At 44.4% G+C, this 15,059-nt stretch overlaps 1 protein-coding gene across 1 annotated transcript in view; it reads right to left on the bottom strand.

The window, feature by feature from the left end:
* CNOT3 (CCR4-NOT transcription complex subunit 3) overlaps window positions 1–15,059 on the bottom strand; it is a gene marked incomplete at its 5' end in the record, with an annotated part of 216,828 nt that overhangs the window by 140,418 nt on the left and 61,351 nt on the right. The window contains 2 exons of the mRNA XM_018572047.1: window positions 5,036–5,258; window positions 10,907–11,002. Coding sequence (XP_018427549.1) covers window positions 5,036–5,258; window positions 10,907–11,002 — 319 coding nt within the window. The remainder of the gene's footprint in view (window positions 1–5,035; window positions 5,259–10,906; window positions 11,003–15,059) is intronic.

Here is a 15,059-nt window from a genome sequence, read left to right on the forward strand (position 1 = left end):
TCTTGATGCACTGACTCCAGCCTCAGTCCACTCCTTGTGAAAGTCCCCAACCCTTTTGAATGGCCTTTTCCTGACAATCCTCTCCAGGCTGCGGTCATCGATGCCGCTTATGCACCTTTTTCTTCCACACTTTTCCCTTCCACATAACTTTCTATTAATGTGCTTTGATGCAGCACATTGGGAACATCCGTTTTTTGCAATTACCTTTTGAGGCTTTCCCTCCTTTTGGAGGGTGTCAATTATGGTTTTCTGCACAACTGTCAGGTCAGCAGTCTTTCCCATGATTGTGATTCCTACTGAACCAGACTGAGAGACCATTTAAAGGCTCAGGAACCCTTTGCAGGTGTTATGGCTTAATTAGCTGATTAGAGTGGGACACTTTGAGCCTAGAATATTGCACCTTATCACAATATTCTAATTTTCTGAGATTGTGGATTTGGGGTTTTCATGAGCTGTAAGCCATAATCATCACAATTATGACAAATCACTGCTTGAACTATCTTGCTTTGCATGTAATGAAGTTGCATTAGTGAAATAAATGAACTTTTGCACGATATTCTAATTATTCGAGTTACACACACACACACACACACACACACACACACACACACACACACACACAGTATTGCTGGGCAAAACACTTAGAAGGGAGAAGGTTTTTCATGGTGATGCAAGACACCATGCAAAATGTGCTCTATGAGCAAGTGTACAGGAGAGGTCCTAGCAGGTTTGGGCATTTTTAGTGACCCCCATGCTGGTGAACCTAGGCCATGTGTGCATGGTGGTGTCCTTAAGCTTAGGAGAGACATTGGCAGAATGAGCCCAAAACTGTACTGAGTCCTCAGATGCAGTGTCCTCCTGGTCTCTTCCTCCTCCTCTTTCACCGGGAGTGTAGCGTCCATGAGGAGAGAATCTGAAAGAGAATCAACAGGGGAGGTGGGGGGCCTCTGCAGCCCCTGCGTTCTGAAGCCTCCAACATGACTGAAAGCTTCCCTATAAACTCAGACATAGCAGCTGAGAGTTCTTCCCTGCCTTAACCAGAGAAGAAAGGGGGGCCTGAGGGAGTAATGGAGATCTCAGAGGAGGTGAGCGATTCTGAATTCTGACTGCAGATAGAGATCAATCCAGACAAGAGTCCTCAGGGTATATGTTGTCCCAAAGCCAATGGCAGAAAGTGAGCTGACAAGGCCCCTAGACCCACTCACCTTGTTCCCATGATCTGCCATAAAGGAGTGAGGTGGTCCCCAAATAGGGAACTCATGATAGAACACTGCAGAGTTTAAAGGGTTAAAGTCATCCTGTGCTGAAGGTAAGCTGTGCAATAACAGGGAGTAGGAGCATTGGCAAAACTAATAGGCAGTGCTCTCTAAGATGGTGTGGACAATGTGCAGGAGGAAGGCTCATGACCATGGGAGTAATAGCACCAAATTTAAAAAAAATAATTAAATGAATGAATAATTTAACGCATGGTATGTGTTCCTCAAATAACAAAATAATATTTTTTTGCAATAGTTCAGTGAGGAAAACAACAGACAACTGGGAAAAAGCCTTACCATTAGGGGATTAGATGCTAAGGAGCAAAAGGCTTGTCCCATCCTACTAGGCATATCCCTCTGCAGAGTCAGCCATTCTAAGGAGTAGCTAGCAGTCAAAGGATAAATTCAGGTAACCATAGGATTCATAAACCTTTAACTCAGACCTGGTAATCACAGAAACTACCTTGGGGGGAGGAGGACCTGTGCCACCCATTAAACTAAAGGTGCCCATACACTACTCGATTCTCGTACAAGAATCGCGGGAAATCCCGCGATCGTACGAGAATCGCGGGAAATCCCGCGATCGTACGAGAATCACGGGAAATCCCGCGATCGTACGAGAATCGAGCAGTGTGAACGAAGACGTGCGACCGTTTTTACTGTACGGTCGCACGTCTTTTGTCGAACCAGCATGCTCGAAAACCTGCCGAGAATCGTACGATTGTCGGCGGGTTTCTAGCCTGCTCGTTTGACAGCTGCGGAAAGGGCCGGTGTGCGCACGCGCACACTGCCCGTTATGCATTGCGGTCATCAGAAGCCCGCCCCTCAGCGGGGCGGGCTTTCGATGATCGCAAGTACGATCTGCCTGTCCAAGATGGGCAGATCGTACGAGCTTTTAATAAGCTTACGACCATTGCAAGCCAAAGTCTTGTGATGGTCATAAGGTGTATGGGTACCATGAGGAAAACATATTGTATGCATGTTATTTAAATACAAATTTCTCTGCATTCATGGGGGGGGCACTGGGGTATCAAAAAGCAGTCACAAACAAGGGAGTGAAATTCACTTTAAAACCTCACAGGCACAGCTGCCAGGTAGTGATAGGCCTGATTACACAAAGGCTTACAAGACCTTTTGGCAAAAGGAGGCATAGGTCATCTTGTCCATACTATAGAGCATGATGACTGTGTAAACAAATGACCAGGTGGGACAGCTGTACATCTGAGAGGCCGAAGTCAAATGTCCAGAAGCCCAAGATGTTCCTACTGCTCTATAGTGGAATAAGCAGTGACGAAAAAAAGGGAGAAACCTGAGCTGAAAACACCTAAAAGAATGTCAGACAATTCCAACATACAATAAAAGCTCCTGAGCCACAGATTATTATCCCAAAAAGAAGAATATTTGTCAAAGGGATTTTCCACAAACAGTGCAAGCACCACTTAACCTGAATCTGTCTTTTTCCAAACACTAAAAGAGGAGTGAGAACAGGTTTAGGCTTTACCTGTGAGAAGAACACATGGAAGGCAGAAGGATCAACCTATGAGGGTGGAAGAAGGAAAAGTGGGCAGCAATATAGACAATAAGCTTTCATCCATTAGAATTTCACACAAAAAGACCAATTATTGTACTAAAAATGTTCACCATCAAGTTGGATAATGACCCTTAACTGCTAGCTGATATACTGGACTGCTTTAAAACCATGGGCCTAAATCTCTTAAAAATGACACAGTCAAACCCAGATCACCATCTAACCAAGTTTCTGTGGATCCCCATCCATCCTGACAGATGTAGAGCACTTGTGCCAAAACAAACATGCAAAAAGTCATAGGTGGTTCTACCAAGTATTGACCAGGAAGAGATGGTGGTTTCTGCAGATCCTAATAGACGCCTGTTTTGTATATATACTGTCACAGGCCTGCAAGTACTTTTGAAAACAGGCTAACCTGATTTATGTGCTGTAATGAAACCTTTCCCAGCCGGGACACAATAATAAAGACCTGAAAGAGCATTAAAGGAGGTTAGGGCTTTTCCCCATAGTTCTTCTTAGGGTAACGGGAGGACACAAACTAGCATCCTCCAGTCACCCTAAGCTGCAGATCGCGGTATACTGAGACGCCGCAGTATAACGCGAGCAACAGCTCGCGGTATACTGAGACGCCGCAGCTGAAGTGGATCCCGACAATTATGTGGGCGGATCCACAATTATGGATCCGCCCAGCTGCGTGAGTTACAGCTGGCTCTGCCTATCTAGAGGCAGAGCCAGCTGTACCCGCCCCCTCCCCCGTCCGTTCCGCCAGTCAGCGCTGGAGGTTTGGAGTGGGGAGGGGGAATCCAGTCCCTCCCGTCACGGCAGAGAGCCGTGACAAGATCGAGAAGTGAGCGAACGCCGGTATGTGTTCGCTTACTTCCCAATCTACTGAGCCGACCTGTGACAGTCTCATTGTCACAGGTCGGCTAGAACTATGAGGTGAGTGAAAAGCACTCACCTCATAGTTCTCCTTTAACCCTTGTCCAATCAAAAACAAAATATCAAAAAGTTATACAAATGTCTTAGTCCCCATTGGTAAGTTTTACCCTCACTTTCTCTTTTAGCATCACAAAGTTTACTTTCACATTTCTGTGATTTTATTTTTTCACATTAAATGTTTCTAAAGCAATATTGTAAATATTTTTGATGTAGTTAAAAAAAATATTTAGCAATAAAATGTCCACCAGTGACACAAAACTCAGCATTTGGTCACTATATGCTGAGACCGCTGCAGCTGGGACGGATCCCAACAATACTGTCCATCCACCCAGCTGGCTGATTAACAGCTGGCTCTGCCTCTTTAGAGGCAGAGCTAGCAGTGTCCGCCCCCTCCCCCATCTGTCCCTCCAGTCCGCACTGGAGGATTGGAGAGGAAGGAATCCCTTCGGGGAGCTGTGACTGACAGTCACCGCTCTCTGCAGGGAGATGATCGGGATGTGAGCCTATGAGCGGTATGTTTTCGCTCACTTCTCGATCAATAGAGCCGAGGTGCGATAGTTTCAATGTCACACGTCGACTCTAACTGCGGATGAGTGTAATTTACTCACCCCATAGTTCTCCTTTAAACAACCATGAGCTCTCTATTTATAACAGTATTGTAACACGGCTTAAATGCATTAATGTCATTCTATGAGAATAGAAAGCTGCTAGGAGCTGGTGTATTAGACTTGTTTTAGAAGTGCAAGGAATGTATAACAGTTCTGACTTCACCAGTTGCAGTCTTGTAAGGTCTCGTTCACACCTAGGCGTATTGCATATGCGCGACCGTCGCGCTTTTTTTTACCGCGATTCGTCGCGCGTTTCCGAAGGCTACTTGGCTGTATCCCAATGGAAACGCGCAACAAAACGGCCCAAAGTAGTACATGTACCTTTTCAGGCGTGGGCCGTTTTGTAGCGCGTTAGGGACGGGCGGAAATACGCCAAGGTGGGAACGAGACCATTGAATACAATGGGATTTATATTTTTGAGCGTTTTGTAGAGCGTTCGTCGAGCGTAGAACGCGCTACAAAACGTTCAGGTGTGAACGAGGGCTTACCGGGAAGGGTGATGGCCTAAGAGCACGCATCTATAAAAACAATACATAATAAATCCCATAATTCTTTGTAAGTTCCCAGCAACAAAGTCTAGTCTCTACTTTTCAGTCACTCACGCTTCCATGCATGCATAGTTTTAGGTTTACAACAGGGTCACCGAGTAAAAACACATGTAAGAACAATATGAATCAATTTACTGTTTTTAATTTGACACTTACGAATGTCTTCTAAATCAAGGTCATCATATAGGAACTCATTCTCCTCAAAATCAGGTTCTTGGGAAGAGTCCACATAGTATTCTACATCATCCTTAATCTTCCTGATGGCGTCCACATTGATGGAGTCATTATCCAACATTCGCAGGATGGTTTCTAGCATTCGAATGTGATGCCTATGTTTCTCTATATGCCGCTTCAATCCCTCGATCCTGTCTTGCTTCTGCTAACACCGGTATAGAAGGTGCCATGGAAAAGAGAATGCACAATTCACAAATAAATACCCTTCTCTTAAGAAAAAAAAAAAAGGCGAAAACATTAATTACATGGTGGCTTGGACTAAAGTATATTTCACCTAGGACACTTGGCTATAACTTATTAGCCAGATTCTTATAGCTCCAAGCAATACTCCCACAACTGAATATCTGCTTTCATCAGACAGGCACTGACCTGTAACATCCCAAACTATATTTGAGAATTGCATATGCAAGATTTGCTTAGCAATGCTGTACAATGTTTGAGCTTTGCTGATTCTCTTCTCTCAGTGCAAGTCTACCTACCAGAATCCATGAGATAAAAAAAAAAGCAGTTAGCAGTTTCTGAAGGCAGGAAACGCTAACTGTGTGTCTGGTAGCCAAACACCATGCACATTTTGGTCCAGGTTTTGGGTTACATGAGGGAACATAGAAGTCCATTAAGGGACACAGCAATACTGAAACCTTTGGGTTATACGAACACCCACAGGAGGACTGGATGGAGGTTTTACAGGTGGGAAAAATAGAGCCCGACCCAGGACAGGGACAAACTGACCCACATGTTGCACAGCCCACCTCAGTGCCCACTGCACCAGCACCGCTCCCCTTAACAGGGTCCGCCATGCCCCAGCTCCACAAACCTGAACCCACCAAAGATGAAGGGGGTCCAAACAGGCTTACCACCCCCAGAGAAACGAGTTTGTTTCAAAGTGCAGCCGCTACATCCTCTGTGCTGATAAAAAGCCTGGAAAGCCGCACTGGCGATGCCACTTCAGAAGCAGAGACCCACACACAGCACATAGAGTGGCCACTGATGACAGAGGAATCAGTGGCACTCTGTCATAGAAAAAGTCCTGCCTCTCCTTTACAGATGGGACGGCTTTTGAACACTGCAGTCACTGTGCCAAATTTTAATAAATAAATATATGAACACAGCTGCTACATAAGAAGCAACATCACCTCAGAAGGCCAGGTGTGAGGAGGGAGAGGAGGCTGACTGAAAGCTCAATCAGAGAGAGAGGATGGTGGCAGCTGTTACTTCTCTGCCAGTCATACGTCACATATAAATAAATGAGAAAAGTGCTCAAATATTACTCCCCATAGACACCATTAAGTGTAGAAATCAAGGGGAGCATACTTACCTGCCAGGTGAAGTATGTCAGAGCACTATTTTCCAAACAGATGGGTACCATGTTGGTGTGGGGATATACTGTCACAAACCAGCCCTGTGGCAGGTCGGTCCTATGCATCTCCCTGTGAGATATCTCACAGGCTGCCCCAAATTTCCTCAGGGTTGTCACAGAGGACAGGGAATGAAGGAACCAAGTTCTGGAAGATGTGGAAAAATCTGAGACCATATCAGGACGTGAGGAAACATTGGGCCTCCACACCAGGGCACCCTAATGTATTATCAGAAGGGAAACTGTACAGGACAAGGCCACCAGTGCAGTAACTTAAAAACCCCATTGAATATGTTTTTTTGTTAAGTGTCATACCTGGAATGAGCGGAACACAAACACATCACATCACAAATGAAACATGCCATGGTATAAATTGTATTGGGAGCTGCAATTGGTGTATATTTTATTATCATTGGACTTTTTTTTAAAGATATTTTAAAAGAATTTTATATTTCAATAAATATTATAAAAACCTATGTGTCATTTGTGATATGACGTGTTATGTTCCGTTCATTCCGGGTATGACATCCTAAAAGCCCCATTGAGTATGTTTTTTTGTTGTATTTGTGAATATAGGGAAGTGATGTCTGATTTTCTCTGGTCGCTCAAAATCACTTTGTGCAGTAACTTGCCTAGTAGAGATGAAGGTAACCTCTAAAACAACCTTGTAAAAAGGTCAGAAAGGGGAATATTCCTGATGCTTTTAAATAATTGCAACCCCCCCCCCAAAAAAAAATACAAAATGTATAAATAATTGAAGTCACAGGAGGTAGTACAGCTACAATACCAAACTAAAACATGGACTGGAAGGCTGGCTAACTTTGGAGTAGGATCGTCTGCACCAAATCAATCCTTCAACGGTACTTATGAACAAGTAAAAAAAAAAAGGTCAAGAACCTCCCCATGGACTATGGTCAAAAGGTAAAGGCTCCTTACCTTGCACCAGGTAAAGCAAACCATCCAGCTGCAATAGCAGGTCCCACTGAAGTAGCCACCCTAGCTTCCAGCAGCATGAGAGCACCAATACAGAAAGACATCTGTCACAAAAGCATAAGGCTCCACAACCTTGTTGTTAGGACGAGTGTGCAGAAGATGGCAAAATGGTCCTCGCGCACCTATGGAGCCGATGAGGAAGAGGCACAGGGTAGGAAGAAGTAGACGTAGGAAGGAGAAATGAAAATCCTCCTCTACAGTGAGATTCAGAGATTGCAGCGAAGAGACAGCTCCAACATCCAAAGATTTGGAATGTACACCTCTGTAAGGTCTAGGCAGCGTATCCACATTGGCAGCCAAGGCCTGCGCCAACTGACATACCAACCAGAGGCTTTCCAGACATTTACAGAGTGGATGCTCCCAAGAACACAGTAGGGCTGTTACAGGGGTGAATATCTAGCCAAATGGACGATCACCCACTGAAGGCACTGTGGGCCCCCAACAAGATGAAGAAATCGACAATGCAACAGAAAACATGGGCACGAACTAAAACGCTTCCTTATATACCCAGAAGCGAGAATGTTCTCCAGGATGAACAGCAAAGACAGACCAACTAGATTCCGAGTGGACAACTCTGCCCAAAAAAGACAAAGCCCATAGGTCCAAGATGGGACAGAAGCCCGTCTTGGATAGGACACTCCAAACAGGTCGGAGAAGAAAACCTCTGAAACGATCCACAGCAGGAACTGAGGTCAGGAGTTGTTGCTATCTGTGAGGAGAGAGAGGTAGGTTGAGGTAAAAAAAACCTCCCGCACCCAATCAACAAAAATGCTGGCAAATCAAAAGTCTGCAAGGACAACAAACGTCCTTACCTGATCACCCCCCCCATCTTAAGAAGTCCCATCCAAAGGCTTGGTGAACTTGGAAGGCCAGGTACTAGGCAGACTAACATACTAACATACTAAGGGCCAGGTTTGGGCCAACTCAGACAGTTGAGCTCTGAGAAGAAAGAAAAGCACATCAGAAGTGATGTCAGTAAGGGCAGCAGACCTATGTGACATGGCAGTCATACCTCCTGGTGCCGAAGGTTGCAAGTCGCTACTTCAATTACTAGAGCATCTGGCCACAGATGCCTGCACTCAGAGAAAGCACCGGTGCACTTCCACCCTCAGACCAAATGGAAGGGGCTACAGTAAGGACAGCAGCCCATATCACATGCCAGCTGCGGTTTTCAGCACATTAAGCCACAAGCTACGGCCTCAATTACTGGAGTGCACGACCATGGATGCATGAACCTGCAGGAGGGATCAATGTACAGGGCCATGTATTTAGGCCCTATACAGGAGCCGGAGTCCCTTCACTATGTGGACCTCACAGTCCCCAGTAAGCACCTACCATTCACGAGAGAGGGAGGAACCCCATGTGCCATAAGGGACTGCCAGAGACAAAGCAGGCCTCCACTGGTTGGAGCAAGGGGGCTGCCAACTCACCTGGCGACAAAGAAACAGGTTTACCAGACCACAAGACATACATGTTCCCTGCTAAGGGTGTACAGCACCACACACACAAACACAGGGGAAACGTGTACTCATAAACCACTCCAGCCACCTAGGAGGTGTAAGGGGGAGAGGAGGTGGTGTATATATTTGTCATAGCCTGAGAAAGAGGGTACTTCCCCTGATAGGACACCTTCAGATGCTGTTTCACATGGAAACACTAACTGAGCAATGAGTCACTCTGTCATATTTGCCCCAGTGAGGAACACTCACAGGATGCCCTTAGATCCAGGATAATGCTGTTGCAGCTAAATCTGCATGTAGCTAGGGATCTGCATGCACTCCTTGGCTGAGCTGGGGGGAGAGCAATAATCTATATTATCCAGTGTGTCACCCAGCTCAGGTTTTGACTGAAGGTCTTGAAGAAAAAAAGACTAAAGCTCTGCAAAACAAAAAGGGAACTAAGATTGAAGGCAGGGAGCTCAGGTCCTTACTCATTGATATGAGGCAAAAAACTGAGCTGCCCTGGAGAAAGGCAATCAGACCATCGTCACAGGTCACTGCTAGCCTGTGATTTTGTGCCTATGTCCTACTCCTGATGGTGGTGCTACAATCCACTGGTTAGAGATTCATAATCTCCACAGTGTCCTTCAATATACAGGAGAGATAGAGCTTGTTTGTGCATTAGACTAAATACCATATTTGGTGTAAGCCAAACATTGCACATCCTTCCAACCATGAAGCATGGTGGTGTGGGGATGCTTCCCTGCAGCAAGTCCTGGAAGGCTTGTGGGGATAGACTAAATGCAGTAAATCGGAGGGAAATCCTAAAAGAAAACCTTTTTGTAATCTCCAAGAAACATGAGCAAATGGAGATCTGCCTTCCAGCAGCACAATGACACTGAGCACAGAACCCAAACTACACAAACATGACCTAAAACAACAATGTTAATGTCCAGATGTGCAAGGCTAATCGAATTAAAACACAGACTCTGGCCGGTAATAAACGGAGGATGAAATAATATTAAAATGTGCAATTATCAGCCTGTTGGCCTGACGGTTTTTACAATGTAAGTTGTAATGTTATGTGTGAAAAATTTCAATAAAATTTGAATATTTAAAAAAAACACACAGGCTCAAGGCTGAAATTACCGCTAAAGATTCATCTACTACTACCGGTAATACTGCTTTGAAGGGGATGTTTACGTCTAAGTTATTTTGTGTTTTCACTTTTACAAGAAATAGCATTCTAATGCCCTAATGCGTTTCTGCACCCAGCACTGAAATGAAGCAGACACTGCCAGGCAAGTGAGCTCTGCCCAAAAGTAGAAGTATAGACTCAGCCTAACATCATCAGGGAGAGAAAGCAGCATGGGAGTGAGTAATCAGGTGAGTAAACACTAAGGAGGGATTAAAAAAAAAACAAAACCCCGCCACTGACCAACAATGCAGTTGCTAACAGCACTGACGCTGACCATCAATGCAGGAGGAGGGGGGGAGAAAGTTTCCACTTTCACTGACTATGTGTTTCTGTGTATGCACGTGTGTTTGGGAGGGGTTACAGCACTACTACTGACCATCAAAGTGGTGTGGGGGTTAGATGACACTGGCACTGACACTCAATGAATAAAGTGGTGTTAAAAGGGGATTAACAGCCATGCTAATGACCACCAAAGTGGGAGTTATTATTGTGGTCACTGACACCAATGCTGGGGGTTATTATTGCAGTCACTGACACAAAAAGAATCAAATATAATCACATCCACTGACATCAATGCTGGTGGTTACTATTACTATCGTAACAGTACTCCGTTACTCCTACTTTCATATTACTGTGTGTTATACAGCAAATATACAGCACGGTCACAATTTCATATTCTGCTATTAAAACCAATGTATATCAGTGTTCTAGGACAATAAAATATTAAAACTTTCAAGGGTGTATACAAAAACAATACAATAAAATCTATGTATGATTTACTGTTTGTTTATTTAAAAATGTAGACTCACATCTTTGTCGCCTTTCTTTTTCCGTGTTTGTACAGATAAAGATTCCACTTCACTTTCAAACTGATCCACACCCATATTCAATGTGTCAATTGTGCTCTGTGCAAAAAAAAGAAAAAATTGGCCTTTAGATTTTATTTTTTTAATACTTTATTTAAAAGTTTTGTATATTACAAACAGGCAAAGAGAATAGATACTAGGAAAAAACGAGTAATACCAACAAAAAAGAACCACATTTCAAGACCCTGGGAACAAGCTAGTCAGCACTGGAAAGGTAGTCAAACAAAAAAGGCAAAATTTACATTGCGTCTACTTATATTTCAAAAGGAAATATCACTGTGTATTTCTTAATAGAGTTATCCTTGATTTAACAGGGTGCCCTGGGTATGCTTCAAACCTTCATTTCTTGAAGCATACCCAGGGGTTGATGTTAGAAACATGTCTTGTTAGAAGTAGAGGTGCACCGAAATGCAAATTTCAAAACCGAAATTAAAAAAAAAAAGTCAGGACAAAACCGAAAATGTTTTTATTTTACCTTTTTTATTTAAAATATTTTTTTCATTTACTTTGTATAAACTTTTTAATGTTTTCATATCTTTATCTCTTTATCTGCTGCCCCTGTTATTAATGAAAAGGAATCCTCTATGAGTGCTCCAGTTCATTAATAACATGAGAACATAGTATGTTTACTATAACCACAACTATGAATGAACAGGTGATGTAGCTCACATCCCATTAATTATTGAGGCTATAGTAAACATACCATGTCCTCAATTATGTACAAACACTCAGCAATCACTGATCGCTAAGTGTTTGCTTTGGCTCTCCTTTCTGACAGCCGTCAAAGGAGGCTGAGCAAACGGTGCAGGGAGGAGAGCTCAGCCTCCTGTGACAGCGCGGGCTGTCTCCGCCCACACACCGCTCTGCGACAGGAGGCTGGCTGTCACAGTTTCTCTCCTCCCCGCTGGGACACAGAGCAGCCCCCAGCGGGGAGGAGAGAATACACGGATGCACCGCTGTATCGGCCAGAAAATTGCACTTTCGCCATTATGCCAAAAGTGCCATTTGCGGCCGATAAATCGGTGCATCCCTAGGTAGAAGAAAAGAAAGGACCAGAGACAACATAAAGACAGAGATACACAGCCAAGCAGAGGGCAGAAAGAGAAAGCTAATTAGAAACAGGAAGGTCACTTCCAGTTCCGGCACCCATGTGAGGAGCAGCGAGGTAGCGGCGCTCCGTCCTCACCATCACTAGCGGATACAATTTTGGCTCTCAACGAATCCCTGCCACAATCACGGTACTCGTGGGCGCACAGAGCCTAGCCATAGACCGTTTTTTGTTGGCGGGGAGATCTGGATTGCGCTCCGGCATGAATGATCAGGAGGACACTCGCGGAGCAAGGGTGGACAAGATGGCGGACGCCACACACAGAGCGCGGCTGCGCAGCCCCTCTCCAACCTCCTCGGCAGTGGATCTGGACTCAAACGCAGCACATGCCCGAACTGCTGCGGCGGTAGCCAGATTACTAAGGTCCACTATCAAGTCGGCAGTAGAGGCAGCGATTCAACAAGGGCTGTCTCAAATTAGGCAAGACCTTTCCATTCAGGCTTGTTCTCTCACAGAAGCAGGGCAGTGCATATTATCCCTAGAGGATGATCTATTGGAAGCACAAGCAAAACTATCACACTATGAGTCAGTGAATCAGTCTATACATGCTAAACTGGATGACCTGGAAAATCATTCCAGACGCAACAACCTTAGAATTGTGGGTCTTCCAGAAACTTACAAACCTGCAACATTGAGTAAGTTGTGTGCTTTTACTATACCGGAGGAACTGGGCCTACCATCGCCATGCACGGTGGAATGCGGGCACAGCCAGGGACCACCCAGGGAGGAGGTTGCTGCACCCAGACCAGTGATGGTGCGATTCCTTAATTATGCTGACAGAATTGATGTTCTGCAAAAATATCACTTCCACAAACTTAATCTTAATCTAATTTAAATTATTTAATTTAACAAACAAGTTATTGAACAGGCCACTCGTGATCCACCAAACCCTAGATAATAAAGCTACAGTTAAATAATTAATACCTGGAAGTTGATATTAGCCGATTACTCTACTGAGGTGGCCAAAAAACATAAAGCCTTTAAGACATAGGGTCTCCCTCCAAGATCCCTCTGCCTTGGCGCTCGCCTCTGAAATCCGCCAAACTTCTGAAGAAAGTAGGGGGCACATCTCATACTCCTTGCAGATACCGTAAACGCTAAGCGAGACTGGGCAGTCCACTGTCCCCTCTATTATTTAACTTATCCCTGGAACCCCTGTTATTTACTTCCCGCCCAGAGGATGATGTTCTTATTAATTTCTCCAAAAGTGAGATACTGCCTCTCACAGAGTGCACAGAAGGCATGGAGCAGGGATATGTTGTTACGGGTGGCACATCGAGACATAAAACTTACCTAGGCATCAAGGTGGGAAAGACACCTTCCTCAGTGTATCACCTTAATTACAAAATAATCAGGGAACTGGAGCTATGGCAGTGCCTTTCTCTCTCACTCTTTGGAAGGATTTACCTTTTTAAAATGGTTCGACCAGCTTTACCAGAACTGTGGAAGCAGGACAAAGCCCCTTCAATGCCCAGTTTTGCATACAACTCATGGCAAATGTGGTAGCACAGATATTTTTTGTACGACTTCCTGGGGATAGAGTTATGGTGTATGAGGAAGAAAGCTGGATCCCATGGATCCCACAGAAACACAACGTCTGTGAACATCTGGGTGATGTTTCTGCCGACCAGAAAGGTTTGCGTCTGGGACATGACCAAAAAATGTGGAGTAGATTGCCCTGGTATCCACTGCAGCGCCAGCACTGATTGGGAGGACACAGAATCAGAGTGGAGCATCTGAGGGGTCCTGTGCTACCTAGTGAGTAGTTTAAATGCTGATTCCTGAAATCTCAGATTAACAGAGGATTTAAGTGTATGATATAGTATCTTGTTGACTTGAAAGAGACTAATGCCCAGGTACCGTTCCCATCAGGTGGGGAGACCAGCAAAGGGTGCATTAAAGAGATCATGTGCCTAAGAGCACTTGTCTGTTTCATCTCCCTAAGGGAGGCAATGCCTTCCAAACTGCCCTTTACCCCTTCACAACCCATGACGGGATAATCCTATCATGAATCCTCAAAGGGTTGAACAGACTTCCGGCGGTTTTTAGCCGCTGGAACTCTGTTCATACCTGTAGAGCCAGCAGCCGGCTTTACAGTAGAAGCAATTCTGGTGACACAGCTGTCACCAGATCGCTTCTACGATCTGGTAAAGTTAGGGATGCACCGATATATATCGGCCGCCAAAACATATCGGCCGAAAATTGCACTTTTGGCTAAATGCCGAAAGTGCAATTTTTCTGCTGATACAACGGCGCATCCCAGGTTTCTTTCCTCCCCGCTGGGAGCTGCTCTGTGTCCCAGCAGGGAGGAGAGAAACTGACAGCCGGCCGAGTACTGCAGGAGGAGAGCGCTGTGAGAAAGCTTGCGCTGTCACAGGAGGCTGAGCTCTTCTCCCTGCACCGCTCGCTCAGCCTCTTGTGAGAGCTGTCAGAAAGGAAAGCAAGCAAAAAAACACATTGTGATCACTGAGGGTTTGTAGATAATTGAGGACATAGTATGGTTACCATAGCCTCAATTATGAATAAATGGGAAGTGATCCACATCACCTCCTGTTCATTCATAGTTGTAGTTATAGTAAACACACAATTTTCTCAAGTTATGAATGAACAGTAACACTCAGAGGATTCCTGTTCATATCAATGAACAGGAATCCTCTGAACAGGGAATTGTGTGTTTACTATAACTATGAATGAACAGAAGGTGATGTGGATCACTTCCCATTTATTCATAATTGAGGCTATGGTTATCAAACAGGGGCTTGAGAAAAAGGGATTGAGGACTCTGTGTCCCTCAATCTCTTTTTCTATTTTAAAAGGTAAATATCAGGGGTCTGTTTAGACCCCTAATATTTCCCAATAGCCCCTAAAAGTAGAGTAACAAATATTTAATAAAAAATGAATAAAAATAATTAAAAAGTTTATAAAAAATAAATAAAAATAAAATATATTTTAAAAATTTGAAAAAATGTAAATAAAAAACAAGTGACC

The sequence above is a fragment of the Nanorana parkeri genome, unplaced genomic scaffold (genome assembly GCF_000935625.1).
Source record: "Nanorana parkeri isolate BGI_ZX_2015 unplaced genomic scaffold, ASM93562v1 scaffold1915, whole genome shotgun sequence".
NCBI classification, from domain to species: domain Eukaryota; kingdom Metazoa; phylum Chordata; class Amphibia; order Anura; family Dicroglossidae; genus Nanorana; species Nanorana parkeri.